The 15,866-nt window shown below is 37.7% G+C and overlaps 1 protein-coding gene across 1 annotated transcript in view; it reads left to right on the forward strand.

The window, feature by feature from the left end:
- Positions 1–15,866, forward strand: part of LOC306658963 (uncharacterized protein) — a gene marked incomplete at its 5' end in the record, with an annotated part of 142,810 nt that overhangs the window by 93,451 nt on the left and 33,493 nt on the right. The window contains 2 exons of the mRNA XM_079136235.1: positions 13,780–13,837; positions 13,958–14,085. Of these exons, the coding sequence (XP_078992361.1) occupies positions 13,780–13,837; positions 13,958–14,085 (186 nt within the window). The remainder of the gene's footprint in view (positions 1–13,779; positions 13,838–13,957; positions 14,086–15,866) is intronic.

The following is a 15,866-nucleotide window of genomic DNA, read 5'->3' on the forward strand; positions in this document are numbered from 1 at the left end:
ATATTCCATTGTATATATATACCACAGTTTCTTTATCCATTCATCAATTGAAGGGCATCTAGGTTGGTTCCACAATCTGGCTATTGTGAATTGAGCAGCTATGAACATTGATGTGGCTGTATCCCTGTAGCATGCTGATTTTAAGTCCTTTGGGTATAGGCCAAGGAGTGGGATAGCTGGGTCAAATGATGGTTCCATTGCAAGTTTTCTAAGGAATCTCCATACTGCTTTCCAGAGTGGCTGCACTAATTTGCAGCCCCACCAGCAATGTATGAGTGTACCTTTTTCCCCACATCCTCGCCAACATCTGTTGTTGCTTGTGTTCTTGATAATCGCCATTCTAACTGGGGTGAGATGGAATCTTAGGGTGGTTTTGATTTGGATTTCTCTTTTTGCTAGAGATGTTGAACATTTTTCCATATGTTTGTTGATTGCTTGTAGATCTTCTTCTGTGAAGTGTCTATTCATTTCCTTAGCCCATTTGTCGACTGCATTATTTGTATTCTTGGAGTAGAGTTTTTTGAGTTCTTTATAGATTCTGGAGATTAGTGCTCCATCTGAAGTATGATTGGCAAAGATTTTCTCCCACTCTGTAGGCTCTTTCTTCACATTGATGATAGTTTCTTTTGCTGAGAGAAAGCTTTTTAGTTTGAATCTATCCCAGTTATTGATTCTTGCTTTTATTTCTTGTGCTATGGGAGTCCTGTTGAGGAAGTCTGGTCCTAAGCCGACATGTTGAAGATCTGGACCTACTTTTTCTTCTATAATTTGCAGGGTCTTTGGTCTGATTCCAAGGTCCTTAGTCCATTTTGAGTTGAGTTTTGTGCATGGTGAGAGATATGGGTTTAGTTTCATTCTGTTGCATATGGATTTCCAATTCTCCCAGCACCATTTGTTGAAGAGGCTATCTTTTCTCCATTGCATATTTTTGGCCCCTTTGTCTAGTATGAGAAAATTGTATTTATTTGGGTTTGTGTCCGTGTCCTCTATTCTGTACCATTGATCTACCTTTCTATTTTGGTACCAATACCATGCTGTTTTTGTTACTATTGCTTTGTAGTAGAGTTGAAGATCTGGTATTGCGATAGCCCCTGTTTCACTCTTCCTGCTAAGGATTGCTTTAGCTGTTCTGGGTTTCTTATTCTTCCAGATCAATTTCATAATTGCTTGCTCTATTTCTGTAAGGTACGTCATTGAGATTTTAATTGGAATTGCATTGAATCTGTATAGCACTTTAGGTAGTATGGCCATTTTGACAATATTAATTCTTCCTATCCAAGAACATGGGAGATCTTTCCATCTCCTAAGGTTTTCTTTAATTTCTTTCTTTAGTGTACTGTAGTTCTCATTGTAGAGGTCTTTCACCTCTTTTGGGAGATTGATTTCCAAGTATTTTATTTTTTTCGAGGCTATTGTGAATGGGGTAGTATTCCTGATTATTCTTTCCAAAGATTCATCACTTATGTATAAAAATGCATTAGATTTATGTGCATTGATCTTATATCCCGCTACTTTACTGAATTCACTTATGAGTTCTAAAAGTTTTCTGGTAGAATTTCCTGGATCCTCTAAGTATATAATCATATCATCAGCAAATAGGGATACTTTGAGTTCTTCTTTTCCAATTCGTATCCCTTTAATTTCTTTGGTTTGTCTAATTGCTCTGGCTAGAGTTTCAAGGACGATATTGAATAGAAGTGGTGAAAGAGGACATCCCTGGCTTGTTCCAGTTTTTAGGGGGAATGCTTTCAGTTTATCACCATTTAGAATGATATTAGCCATGGGCTTAGCATAGATGGCCTTTACAATTTTAAGGAATGATTCCACTATCCCTATTTTTTCTGGAGTTTTGAGCAGGAAGGGATGCTGTATTTTATCCAATGCTTTTTCTGCATCGATTGAAATAATCCTGTGATTCTTGACTTTAAGTCTATTAATATGGTGAATTACGTTTATTGATTTCCTGATGTTGAACCAACCTTGCATCCCTGGGATGAAACCCACTTGATCATGGTGCACTATCTTTTTAATATGTTTTTGTATGCGATTTGCTAAAATTTTGTTGAGAATTTTTTGCGTCGATGTTCATTAAGGATATTGGTCTGAAATTTTCTTTCCTCGATGTGTCTCTGTCTGGTTTAGGTATCAGGGTGATATTGGCTTCATAGAATGAGTTTGGGAGGGTTCCCTCCTCTTCTATTTTATGGAATACTTTGAGAAGTATTCAAATGAGCCCTTCTTTAAAGGTTTTGTAGAACTTGGCTGAGAACCCATCTGGTCCCGGACTTTTCTTTGTTGGTAGGCTTTTGATGACCTCTTCTATTTCATTACTTGAAATTGGTCTATTTAAATTGTGTATGTCCTTCTCGTTCAGTTTAGGCAATTCCTATGTCTCTAGAAACCTGTTGATGTCTTCGAAATTTTCTATTTTGTTGGAGTATAGATTTTCAAAGTAGCTTTTAATTATGTTTTGTATTTCACTCGTGTCTGTTGTGATATTTCCTTGTTCATTCCGAATTTTAGTGATTTGGGTTTTCTCTCGTCTTCTCTTTGTTAGTGTGGCTAAAGGTTTATCAATTTTGTTTATTTTTTCAAGGAACCAACTATTTATTTTGTCAATTTTTTGTATTGTTTCTTTTGTTTCAATTTCGTTGATTTCAGCTCTGAGTTTAACTATTTCCTGTCTCCTACTACTTTTGGTGCTGGTCTGTTCTTCTTTTTCTAGGGCTTTGAGCTGTAGTGTTAGGTTGTTTATTTGTTGAGTTTTACTTCTTTTATTAAATGCGCTCCATGAAATAAATTTCCCTCTAAGTACTGCTTTCATAGTGTCCCAGAGATTTTGATATGATGTTTCTTTGTTCTCATTTACCTCTAAGAATTTTTTAATTTCCTTCCTAATATCTTCTGTTATCCATTCATCATATAATAGCATATTGTTTAATCTCCAGGTGTTGGAATAGTTTCTGTGTTTTACTCTTTCATTTATTTCTAACTTCAATCCATTACGATCTGATAGAATACAAGGTAGTGTCTCTATCCTCTTGTATTTGCTAACATTAGCTTTGTGGCATAATATATGGTCTATTTTAGAGAAGGATCCATGTGCTGCTGAGAAGAAAGTGTATTCGCTCTTGGTTGGATGGTATATTCTATAAATGTCCATTAAGTCTAATTATTGATTGTGTTATTGAGATCTATGGTTTCTTTGTTCAATTTTTGTTTGGAGGATCTGTCCAGTGGTGAGAGAGGTGTGTTAAAATCACCTAGTATTATTGTGTTAAGGTCTATTTGGTTTCTGAAATTGAGAAGGATTTGTTTGACATACATGGATGAGCCACTGTTTGGGGCATAGATGTTTATGATTGTTATATCTTGCTGATTTATGCTTCCCTTAAGCAGTATGAAATGACCTTCTTTATCCCTTCTGACTAACTTTGGCTTGAAGTCCACACTATCTGAAATGAGGATGGATACTCCAGCTTTTTTGCTGAGTCCATGTGCATGGTATGTTTTTCCCCATCCTTTCACCTTTAGTCTATGAGTATCTTTTTCTATGAGCTGAGTCTCTTGCAGGCAACATATTGTTGGATCTTTCTTTTTAATCCAATCTGCCAGTCTATATCTTTTGATTGATCAATTCAGGCCATTAACATTCAGGGTTATTATTGAGATATGGTTTGCTTTCCCGGTCGTTTGGTTCATTTTTTAAATTTTATTTATTAATTTATTTATTTGACTCGACTTGGTTTCTCCTTTATTTAATAATTCCTTTAGGATAATTCCTCCCTTTGCTGATTTGCTTCTTTGTTTTTCATCTCTTCCTCATGGAATATTTTGCTGAGAATGTTCTGTAATGCTGGCTTTCTTTTTGTAAATTATTTTAGCTTTTGTTTATCATGGAAGGATTTTATTTCATTGTCAAATTTGAAGGTAAGTTTTGCTGGGTATAAGATTCTTGGTTGGCATCCATTTTCTTTCAGAGCTTGAAAAATGTTGTTCCAGGCCCTTCTAGCTTTTAGGGTCTGAGTTGAAAAATCTGCTGATATCCATATTGGTTTCCCCCTGAATGTAATTTGGTTCTTTTCTCTCACAGCCTTTAAAATTCTGTCTTTATTTTGTATGTTAGGTATTTTCATTATAATGTGCCTTGGTGTAGGTCTGTTGTAATTTTTGTGTATTTGGAGTCCTATAAGCCTCTTGAACTTGATTTTCCATTTCATTCTTCAGATTTGGGAAATTTTCTGATATTATTTCATTGAATACATTGTTCATTCCTTTGGTTTGTTTCTCTAAGCCTTTCTCAATCCCAATAATTCTTAAATTTGGCCTTTTCATGATATCCCATAGTTCTTGTAGATTCTGTTCATGATTTCTTACCATCTTCTCTGTTTGTTCAACTTTGTTTTCAAGGTTAAACCTTTTGTCTTCAATGTCTGAGGTTCTGCCTTCCAGGTGTTCTATCCTATTGGATGTGCTTTCTATGGAGTTCTTAATTTGGTTTATTGTTTCCTTCATTTCAAGGATTTCTGTTTGGTTTTTTTTTTTCAGTATCTCTAACTCTTTATTGAAATGATCTTTTGCTTCCTGTATTTGTTCTTTTAACTGTCGATTGTTGCGATCATTCAATGCCTGCATTTGCTCTTCCATCTCATTGTTTGCTTCCCTGATCATTTTGATTATGTACATTCTGAACTCCTTTTCTGTCATTTCTTCTGCCATGCTGTGATTGGATTTCATTGATGTAACATCTAGATTTGTTTGGGGCATATTCTTCCCTTTTTTCTCATGTTGTTCAGGTATCAGTGGACCGCTGAGATATTGCAGATTTCCTCTTTTGACTTATAATGTCCCTGAAGATTTCTAGTATATCCCCTCTTAGCCTTCAGTAGGCTGAAGTCTTGGAGGAAGTTGATAGTGCGGTGCTCCACAAGGAAGCTGCCTCTCTAGGGGTGGTGGCCTTCAGGTGGGGTATATTCCCTGCTAGTGGGCAGAGGTGTCTCCACCTGTTGACCGATGGTCATCCAAAGGGTAACTAGGCTGCGGGCTGAGGCAAGGCCTGTTTGGCCTGTGTCTCTGGTTTTACCATTCTTGTGGGAAAACCTCACCCGGCAGGGAAGACTCACCTGGTGGGGAGGTCTCACTGGTCGGTTCCCCTCCTAGAGGTTCCCCTCAATCTACAACTACTGCCAAGGCTGGGCTACCTTCCTCTGCAAAGTTCCCAGGGGCCTGGCCCTACCTCCTGGGCCTGGGAGCCTCACCCTTTGCAGATGAGTCTCCTTAGGCTGCTTCTCCTCAGAGAATCTGCCCGCAGTCCTGGAACCTTCACTCCGCCCCTAAGCGTATCTCTGTGCGGCTCTTCCACCACGAAGACTCCTAGGTCCTGGACCCTGCTCTGCACCTAATCGCCTGGCTATGCGGCCCCTCCTCTGAGCAGCCACCTGGAGCCCCGTACAATCGCTCCGAGTCCCAGAGACCCTCTGCACGCCTCTTCCTCCAGACAGCTGCCCGGTGCTCCGGTGCGGTCACTAGGAGTGCAAGCAACTCACTGCGAGCCTCCTCCCGCCAACCGCCCGTAGCCCTGGGCAGTCACTCCAAGTCCAAGCGACCCGCCGCGCTCCTCTTCCTCTTCCTCCTCCTCCGGGAAGGCCCCGGTGTCAGGAAAGGTCGCTTTGAGTCCAAACAGCTCACCACGCAGCTCCTCCTCTGGCAACCGCCTGTAGCTCTTGCGCAGTCGCTCCAAGTCCAAGCGCCTCGCTGCACTGCTCCTCCTCCTCCCCCTCCTCCAGGCAGGTCCCGGTGTTCAGGAGTGGTCGCTCTGAGTCCAAACAGCTCTCCTCACTGCTCCTCCCCTGGGCAGCCACCGGAGCCCCCGTGGTTGCTCCGAGTCCCAGCACTGTGCTGAGCGGCCCAGGACGCTCCCAGTTGTCCGAGTTTACTGCTGTAGCAGGGGAGGGGCGTCTCGCCGGGCAGCTCTACTTCACAAAGTTCCCTGTGTTCTGGGACTACCGCCCCATTCGGGACGCCTCCCCAACGGGAGAGACTCACCCGGCTGCTTTGTGTTGGTCCCAAGTCTCTCAATATTTCCTCTTTTGAATCCTGAGTCCTGGAGCAACATGAAATGCAGCCACCCTCTAGTCCGCCATCTTGAAACCTCTCTATATATTTATTTTAAATTAATATATATTAATTTTTAATTAATATATACTCTATATATAAAAGTGGAATTCTCTATTATGTATTTTCATGCATAAAGTTTAATTTTATCAGATTCCTTCTATGTGCCCTTGCCTTATGTAACACTCCTCAGTCCACGTAACTGTCTCATGTTTCAGTGTTTTCCCACTACTAATCTTCCCTTTACTTGTGATATCCACCCCACCTTTGTCCCTCTTAGTTTGCTTTATCTCCTGTCTCTGAGCAAAATCATTTCAATACTCAAATTTTTTATTTGACTTATTTCATTTATCCTGACATTCTCCTGTTCTAACCATGTATTGACAAATAGCATAATTTCATTCTTTAATACAAAGTAATACCATGTCTCATATATATATATATAATGAATTTTATATACATATACATATATATTATATATATATATAATGAATTTTATATTCCATTCATCATGTCTTGGCTAATACGAGTTATGCTGCTATTGACCTTGATGGACTTGTATTCCAAATGTTCTGGTGATTTTACAAATTTTGTGTGTACACCCAAGAGTGGAATAGCTGAATACTATGGTAATTTCATTCCTTGTCTGGGGGTAACTTTTATCCCCACATCCTCACCAACATTTAATATCATTTATATGCTTGATGGTTGCCATTCCAAATTAAAGGGAGGACATCTTTGTGGAGTTTTGACTTGCATTTTCTTCATTGCTAGATATTTTGAACATTGTTCATATATATTGAATCATTTGTGTTTCTTCCTTTCAGAAATGTCTGTTAAGTCCTTATCAGTTGGGTTAATTGTATTTATGATGTTAAGTGTTTAGGGTTCTTTATATATTCTTATTATTTATGCCCTCTGAGAGGATTAGTGCACAAAGATTTTCTCCTCTTTCGTGAACTTTCTTCCTGTTCTTTATTCTTTCCTTGGCTGCCAGCACTTTTAGAAAACAAAACAAAAGAAAACTGTCTTTTCCTGTAGTAATGTTTTTGGCACTTGTTTCCATGAATCAGACAACTCCAACCATGTGGGTTTGTCTCTGTGTGTTCAGTCAATTCTGGTTTGTATTTCTGTTTTAATGCCAGCATCATGCTCTTTTCCCGACTGTTCCTCTGTGTTATGGTTTGAAATTGGGTATTGTAATGCTCTTCTATCTCAGTTTTCGTTTGTCTATTGTTGATCTGTTTTTTATTCATATGAATTTCAGAATAATTTTTCCAGTTGCATGAATAGTAACTTTGGAGGTTTGATAGGGACAGCCTAAAAAATCTGTGAACCACGTTCTGTACATGAATATTTCCCCCATATTCAGGGTACCTTTGTTTTTGAATATAAGATGTCTCTCTACCTTGTGTTTTTCATCAATTTTGTTTTCATCATTCTGCAATTTTCCTTGAATAGTTTTTTCACCTCCTTGGTTTGAATTATTTTTATTTTTATTTTTTTGCATCTCTTGTGAGTAGTGTTGTTATCCTAATTACATTCTCACTGGGATTTTTTAAAAAATTTATTTAGTTGTAGATGGACACAGTACCTTTATTTCATTTATTTCTTTTTATGTGGTATTGAGAATAGAAACCCATGCCAGGTAAGTGTTTTGTATCACTGAGCCCAAACCCCATACCTCAGTGAGATTGTTTTTGTTGTATAGAAATATTATTTATATTTTTATGTTGATTTCATTTTCAGCTACTTTGCCAAATTTTTTAATCACATCTTACGTTGTTCTGGTAGAGATTTTAGGACCTTCTAAAAGAGGATCAGATGATTTGTATATAGGGATAATTTGATTTGTTACTTTTTATTCCCAGTCATTCGACTCATTTTTGTTTTTTGACATGATTTGGTTTCCCCTTTATTTGGCTATTCCTTTAGGCTAGTTCCTCTTGTTGCTGATTTGCATTGTTGTTTTTCATCTCTTCCTCATGGAATATTTTGCTGAGAATGTTCTGCAATACTGGCTTTCTTTTTGGAAATTTCTTTAGCCTTTGTTTATCATGGAAGGATCTTATTTCATCATCAAATCTGAAAGTAAGTTTTGCTGGGTATAAGATTCTTGGTTGGCATCCGTTTTCTTTCAGGGCTTGGTAAATGTTGTTCCAGGCCCTTCTAGCTTTTAGGGTCTGGATTAAAAAATATGCTGATATTCTTATTGGTTTACCCCTGAATGTAATCTGATTGTTTTCTCCCGCAACCTTTAAAATTCTGTCTTTATTTTGTATGTTAGGTATTTTCATAATAATGTGCTTTGGTGTGGGTCTGTTGTAATTTTGTATATTCGGAGTCCTATAAGCCCCTTGTACTTGGTTTTCCATTTCATTCTTCAGATTTGGGAAATTTTCTGATATTATTTCATTGACTAGATTGTTCATTCCTTTGGTTTGTTTCTCTAAGCCTTCCTCAATCCCAATAATTCTTAAATTTGGCCTTTTCATGATATCCCATAATTCTTGTAGATTCTGTTCATGATTTTTTACCATCTTTTCTGTTTGGTCAGCTTTGTTTTCAAGATTAAATATTTTGTCTTCAATATCTGAGGTTCTGTCTTCCAGGTGTTCTATCCTATTGGTTATGCTTTCTATGGAGTTCTTAACTTGGTTTATTGTTTCCTTCATTTCAAGGATTTCTGTTTTTTTTTTTTTTCAGTATCTCTAACTCTTTATTGAAATGATCTCTTGCTTCCCATATTTGCTCCTTTAACTGTTGATTGGTGTGATCATTTAAAGCCTGCATTTGCTCTTTCATCTCCTCCTTCAATGCCTGCATTTGCTCTTCCATCTCCTTGTTTGCTTCCCTGATTGTTTTAATTATGTACATTCTGAACTCCCTTTCTGACATTTCTTCTGCTGTGCTGTCATTGGGTTTTATTGATATAGTATCTAGGTTTGTTTGGGACATTTTCTTCCCTTGTTTTCTCATATTGGTTAGATGTCAATGGGACTTTGTGATATTGCAGAATTCTTCTATTGGCTTATAGTGTCCCTGTAGTTTTCCAGTGTATCACCTTGCTGCCTTTAGTAGCCTGAGGTCTTGGAATAACTTGATAATGCAGTGCTTCCAAGGAAAGCTGCCCCTAGCCTGCTACTGGTTCCAGGACTTGGAGCAGGCTCTGTGTGGAAAGGCTCTCACTGGGGGGCCTGCTCAGAGAAGCTAGCCTGGAAAGGCGCTTCCTGCTGGAGGCGGCCGGGCTGCGGGCTGCTTGGGAAAGTCCCTGGCTTCCCTGTCTTGGTCCCTGAAGCAACCTGTGGGCAGGAACTTGCCGCCCTGGTTCAGGGATTTGAAGCTTGGTTCTGTGCAAAAAGGCTCTCATTGGGGGGCCTGTTCCGAGATGCTGGAGAATCTGTCCCTGTGGGAGAAGCCCACCTACGGGGTGCGCAGAGCTGCCTGGGGAAGACTCTAGCTGCCCTACCCCACTCCAATAAGCCACCCGAATCCGGGCCTGCCGCCCGGGCAGCGCTTCACCGGGTGGGGAAGACTCACCCCGTGGCTCTATTTTAGTCCGAGTCTCTCAATGCCTCCCCTTGTTGAATTCTGGGTTCTGGAGCGACTGGAGATGCAGTCACCCTCTAGTCCGCCATCTTGGATTGTCCCGTGGAAAAAGACTGCGGCCGAGGGGGGAGGGGCGGGGGCAGGTCTGCCTGGAGAGGTCTCTGGCTGCCTTGCCCTGGTCCCAGAGGCTGCTTGCGGGCTGGAGGTCTCCGCTGGCTTGGGGACTTGTGGCTGACTCCTGTGGCTCTATTTTAGTCCGAGTCTCTCAATGCCTCCCCTTCTTGAATCCTGGGTTCTGGAGCAACTGAAGATGCAGTTACCCTCTAGTCCGCCATCTTGGATTGCCTCTATTCTTTTTTTTTAATTTAATTTATTTTTGTTTTTTACAAACTGCATTTTGATTGATTGTAAACAAATGGGTCACAACTTTTCCTTTCTATGGTTGTACATGATGTAGATTCACACCATTCATTTAATCATACATGTCCATAGGGTAATAATGTCTATCTCCTTCCACTACCTTTCCTTCCCCTCCCTTCTTCCCTCCCCTAATTTGCCTCTACACAGCCCAGAGTTCCTCTATTCTTCTCTTACCCCTGTTATGTATTGTCATCCAATTATCAGAGAAAACATTCACCCTTTGGGTTTTTTGTATTGGCATGTTTCACTTAGCATGATATTCTCCAATTCCATTCATTTATCTGCAAAAACCATAATATTATTCTTTATGGCTGAATAATATTCCATTGTGTATATATATCACAGTTTCTTTATCCATTCATCTATTGAACGGTATCTATGTTGGTTCCATAATGTAGCTATTGTGAATTGAGCTGTAAACATTGATGTGGCTGCTTTACTATAGTATGATGATTTTAATTTTGGGGGTTATCAACTGAGAAGTGAGATAACTAAGTCAAATGGTGAGTTCATTCCAAGTTTTCTGAGGAATCTCCATACTGCTTTCCATAGTGGCTGCACCAATTTGCAACTCCACCAGCAACGTTCGAGTGTTCCTCTTTCTCCACATGTATGCCAACATCTTTTATTGCTTGTACTCTTGATAATAGCCATTATAATGCAAGTGAAATGATATGTTAGGGTGCTATTAATTTGCATTTCTCTAATTACTAGAGATGTTGAGCATTTTTTCATATATTTGTTGATCACTTTTATATATTCTGTGAAGTGTCTGCCAAGTTCCTTAGCCCATTTATTGATTGGGTTTTTTGTGTTTTTGGTGTAAAGTTTTGTAAATTCTTTATAAATTTTGGAAATTAGTGCTGTATCTGGCGTGCATGTAGAAAAGATTTTCTCCCACTTTGTGGTCTCTCTCTTTACGTTATTGGTTGTTTCCTTTGCTGTGAAAAATGTTTTTTAGTTTGAATCCACCCCATTTATTGATACTTTCATTTTTTGCACATTGGGAGTCTTGTTAAGGACACCTGGTCCTAAGCCAAAGTGATGAAGATTTTGGCCTATTTTTCTTTCATTTGGTCCAGGATCTCTGGTCTAATTCATAGGTCCTTGATCCATTTTGAGTTGAGTTTTGTGAGGGTGAGAGATAGGGGTTTAATTTCATTTTACTCCATATGGATTTCTAGTTTTCCCAGCACCATTTGTTGCAGAGGCTATCTTTTCTCCATTGTATGTTTTTGGCTCCTTTGTCTAGTATGAGGTAACTGTATTTATGTGGGTTCATCTCTGTGTCTTCTATTCTGTACCATTGGTCTGCCTCTCTGTTTTGGTGCCAATACCATGCCGCTTTTGTTACTATTGCTCTGTAGTATATTTTGATGTCTGGTATTGTGATACCTCCTGTATCACTTTTCCTGCTCAGGATTGTTTTGGCTATTCGAGGTCTCTTATTCTTCCAGATGAAGTTCATGATTGCTTTTTCTATTTCTGTGAGGAATGTCATTGGGATTTTAATTGGAATTGCATTGAATCTGTATAGCACCTTTGATAGAATGGCCATTTTGACAATATCAATTCTGCCTATCCAAGAACATGGGAGATTTTTCCATCTTCCAAGGTTTACTTCAATTTCTTTCTTTAGTGTTCTGTAGTTTTCATTGTAGAGGTCTTTCACCTCTTTTGTTAGATTGATTCCCAATTATTTTTTTTTGAGGCTATTGTGAATGGAGTATTTTCCTAATTCCTCTTTTGGAGGACACATCACTTATGAATAGAAATGCATTAGATTTATGCATGTTGATTTCATCCTGCTACTTTGCTGAATTCATTTATTAGTTCTAGATGTTTTCTGGTGGTATTTTTTTGGGTCCTCTAAGTATACTATCATTTCATTGTCAAATAGTGATAGCTCAGGGTCTTCTTTTCCTATTCATAACCCTATTAATTTCTGTGGTCTCTCAAATTGCTTTGGCTAGTGTTTCAAGGATGACGTTGAATAGAATGGTGAAAGAGGGCATCCCTTTCTTGTATTCTATCAGATCATAGTGGGATGAAATTAGAAATCAATGATAAAATAAAAAAAACAGAAACTACTCCGACAACTCTAAATAATAGCATATTATTTAGATAAAAGAGGACATCAGAGAGGAGATAAAAAATTTCTAAGAGGTAAATGAGAACAGTGATACAACAAATCAAAATCTTTGGGACAAAATGAAAGCTGTACTAAGAGGAAAATTTATTGCATGGAGCATATTCAATAAAAGAATAAAATGTCTACAAATAAATGACCTAACAGTCCATCTCAAAACTCTAGATAAAGAACAGATCAACACCAAAAGTAGTAGGAGATAGGAAATAATTAGTATCAGAGCTTAAATAAATGAAATTGAAACAAAAGAAACACTTCAAAAACTGACAAACAAAAAGATGATTCTTTGAAAATATAAACAAAATTGATAAACCCTAGCCCCACTAATGCAAAGGAGAGAGAAAACTCAAATTACTAAAATTTGTGATGAAAAAGGAAATATTACAACAGACACCAATGAAATACAAAAAGTAATTAGAAGCTTTTTTGAAAATCTATACTGCAACAAAATACAAAATCTCAAAGACATTGACAATTTTCTAGAGACATATGATCCTCCCACACTGAATCTGGAGGATATACACAGATAAATTTCACTCAATGAAATAGATGAAGCTATCAAAAGCCTACCAACTAAGAAAAGCCTGAGACAAGATGAATTCTCAGCCGAATTCTGAAAGACCTTTAAAGAAGTACTAATACCAATACACCTCAAAGTATTCCATGAAATAGAAAAGGAGGGAACCCTTTCAAATGCATTCTGTGAAGTTAGTATCACTCTGATACCAAAACCATACAAAGACTCATCAAGGAAAGAAAATTTCAGCCCAATATCCCTGATGAACACAGATGCAAGCATCCATAACAAAATTCTGCAAATTGCATACAAAATCATATTAAAAAGATAGTGCACCAAGATCAAGTGAGGTTCATCCCTGGGATGCAAGTTTGGTTCAGCATCTGGAAATCAATAAATGTAATTCATCACATCAATAGACTTAAAGACAAGAATCATATGATTATCTCAATAGATGCTGAAAAAGTGTTTGATAAAATACAGCACCCATTCATGCTCAAAACACTAGAAAAATAGGGATAGTAGGAACATACCTCAACATTGTAAAGACTATCTATGCTAAGCCCAAGGCCAACATTATTCTAAACGGAGAGAAACTGAAAGCATTCCCTCTAAAAACTGATTTTCTATTCTTTTCAAGAATGAGATCAGTGCACTGAACTTTCCCCTAAGAACAACCTTTACAGTGTTCAAGAGATTTTGATATGTTGTGTCACTCTTTTCATTTATCTCTAAGCCTTTTAAAATTTCATCCCTTATTTCTTCTGCTATCCATTATTCATTCAGTAATATAGTATTTAGTCTATAGGTGTTAGAGTAGCTTCTTTTTTTATTATAGTGTTGATTTCTATACCATCCTATTATAATCCAGTGGTATGCAAGGTATTATCTCTAATTTTTTTATATGTAGTAAACATTGCTTTGTGGCCTAAGATGTGGTCTATTTTAGAAAATAATGTGTGTGCTGCTGAGAAAAAAGTGTATTGAATGTTTGCTCATTACACTTGTGTTGTTTTTTTTCCCTTCCTAGAATGTCCATGAAGAAAAAGGAGAAGTATGTGAAAATTTCCAGCAATCCAGAGATGATGGTAATCTCTTTGAACACTACCCATTCTTGTGCTGTTTATTGACTAGAAATTTTCAAGAATTTTATGTATTTTTTCTTTGTTTTATTACCATAAAAACAAAATATGAACCTACAAAACAAGAAAATCAAGCCTTGCTTGCCATCAGTAATTCTGAGAGTCAAAAAGAAGTTGTGATTTCCACCACTGATAGAAGACATATCAAAGGAATGAGCTTGCATAATACTGCACCTTCAACACTTCACTTAAAGGTCAGTCCTCTTTTAATGCTTTTCTCTCAATTCTTTATTTAACATATTATCTCCCATATCCTCATAATGATTTTGACAATTCAAGAAGGAAATATAAGGCCCCTACTAGGTCACAATAGAAAATATGTATTGCACCAAGAGGACTGAGATTCATAGAAGTTGCTAGTAGTAAACAATTCTCAGGTATGTTATTATGGAAGGAGAGAATTAGAAAAAAAAGTAAATGAAGAGCTAGGTGAATCTGAAGGTGAGAAGGGAAAAAATGGGAAGTATTCTTCAAAGAAGTACGATATAAATATCTAGATTGAAAAAGAAAGTGGAGACACAGGATGTAATGCAAACCCAACAAAAAATAGCGAAGTTAAGGATGGCAGGAAATGTAAACTAGATTCTTCTGAAAGACTCAAAATTCATTTTAAGTAAGAAGTGGAAGAAATATAATTCACACTTCTTTTAAATTTAAGTAGTTTATGTATTGATCAGAAGTGGATAGGAGCAAGAGTGGAATTCTGGAATCAGTGAAGATCTTTCCAGTTCTGTCATTTAAGCTGACAAGTTATGGAATGGAAGGAACCACACCCATAAATCTAGGAGAAGGACATTCTGGACAGAGAGAACAGTAGGTCACATTTGTCTGTCATTTTCTCCTCACATTCTGGAGTGACTGGGAAACAGGGTGCGAGACAACATCACCACAATATTTTATTGTTATAATGTATAGAAACATAAGCAAATATTAATCTACATATTTTTAGAAACTTAGTAAATAAGTCCTGAGGAAAGCTCACAGTGCTGAATTTGTTCCCTGTTGCTAGGATCAAACCACTAATTATAATTCAGAATTGTACCCACTTAGCTCCCATAGACAAACTAGGACACAGATGTTCTAAGAAATCTGAACAAGTGTAATAGCAGTCAGATGGCAATTCCAAATGATATACTTAGAGGCCTGACTTGCAGTTGAATCCTGAAGCCCCAGTCAATTAATGATGCAGGTGGGTTTTGCAGGTCTAAAAAAACTGAAGGGATTTCTGGTTAACCATGCAGTAAGCCTACACAAAGGACCCCTGGAAAAAATAGTTCCTTACCCAGCCATTAAAAATACCTAGGATAGAGCACATGGAATTCTAAAACTATACTCAACTCTACTGGTTTTTTCTCTTCGTTTATTTTATTTTTAAAAATTTTTATTTGGTATTTTTAGATATATATGACAGTAGAGTGTATTTTGACATATCGTACATACATGAAGTACAACCCATTTCATTTAGGATCCCATACTTGTGGTTTTACACAGTGTGGAATTATACTGGTCATGTATTCATTTATGAACAAAGAAAGGTTATGTCTAATTCATTCTATTGTCTTTCCTATCCTATCCCTCTCCCTTCCCTTCATTCCACTTTTCCTAATCCAATGATCTTCTAATCTTTCCTTCCCTCCCCTTCCTTGTTGTGGGTTAGTATTCACATATTAGAAAAAACATTCATCCTTTGGGATTGGCTTATTTCACTTAACATGATAGTATCCATGTCCATCCATTTACTGGAAATTGCCAGTTTCATTCATTTTTATGGCTGAATAATATTCCATTTTGTGTATACCACATTTTCTTCATCCACTCATCTGTTGGAGAGAGGAGTCTTTGGTTGGTTTTATAGTTTGGCTATTGTGAATTGGGCTGCTATAAACATTGATGTGGCTGCATCACCATAGTATGCTGATTTTAACTTCTTTGGGTATAAACCAATGAGTAGGCAAACTGGCTTAAATGGTGGTTC

Source organism: Sciurus vulgaris (assembly GCF_902686455.1).
Source record: "Sciurus vulgaris genome assembly, chromosome: 4".
NCBI lineage: Eukaryota > Metazoa > Chordata > Mammalia > Rodentia > Sciuridae > Sciurus > Sciurus vulgaris.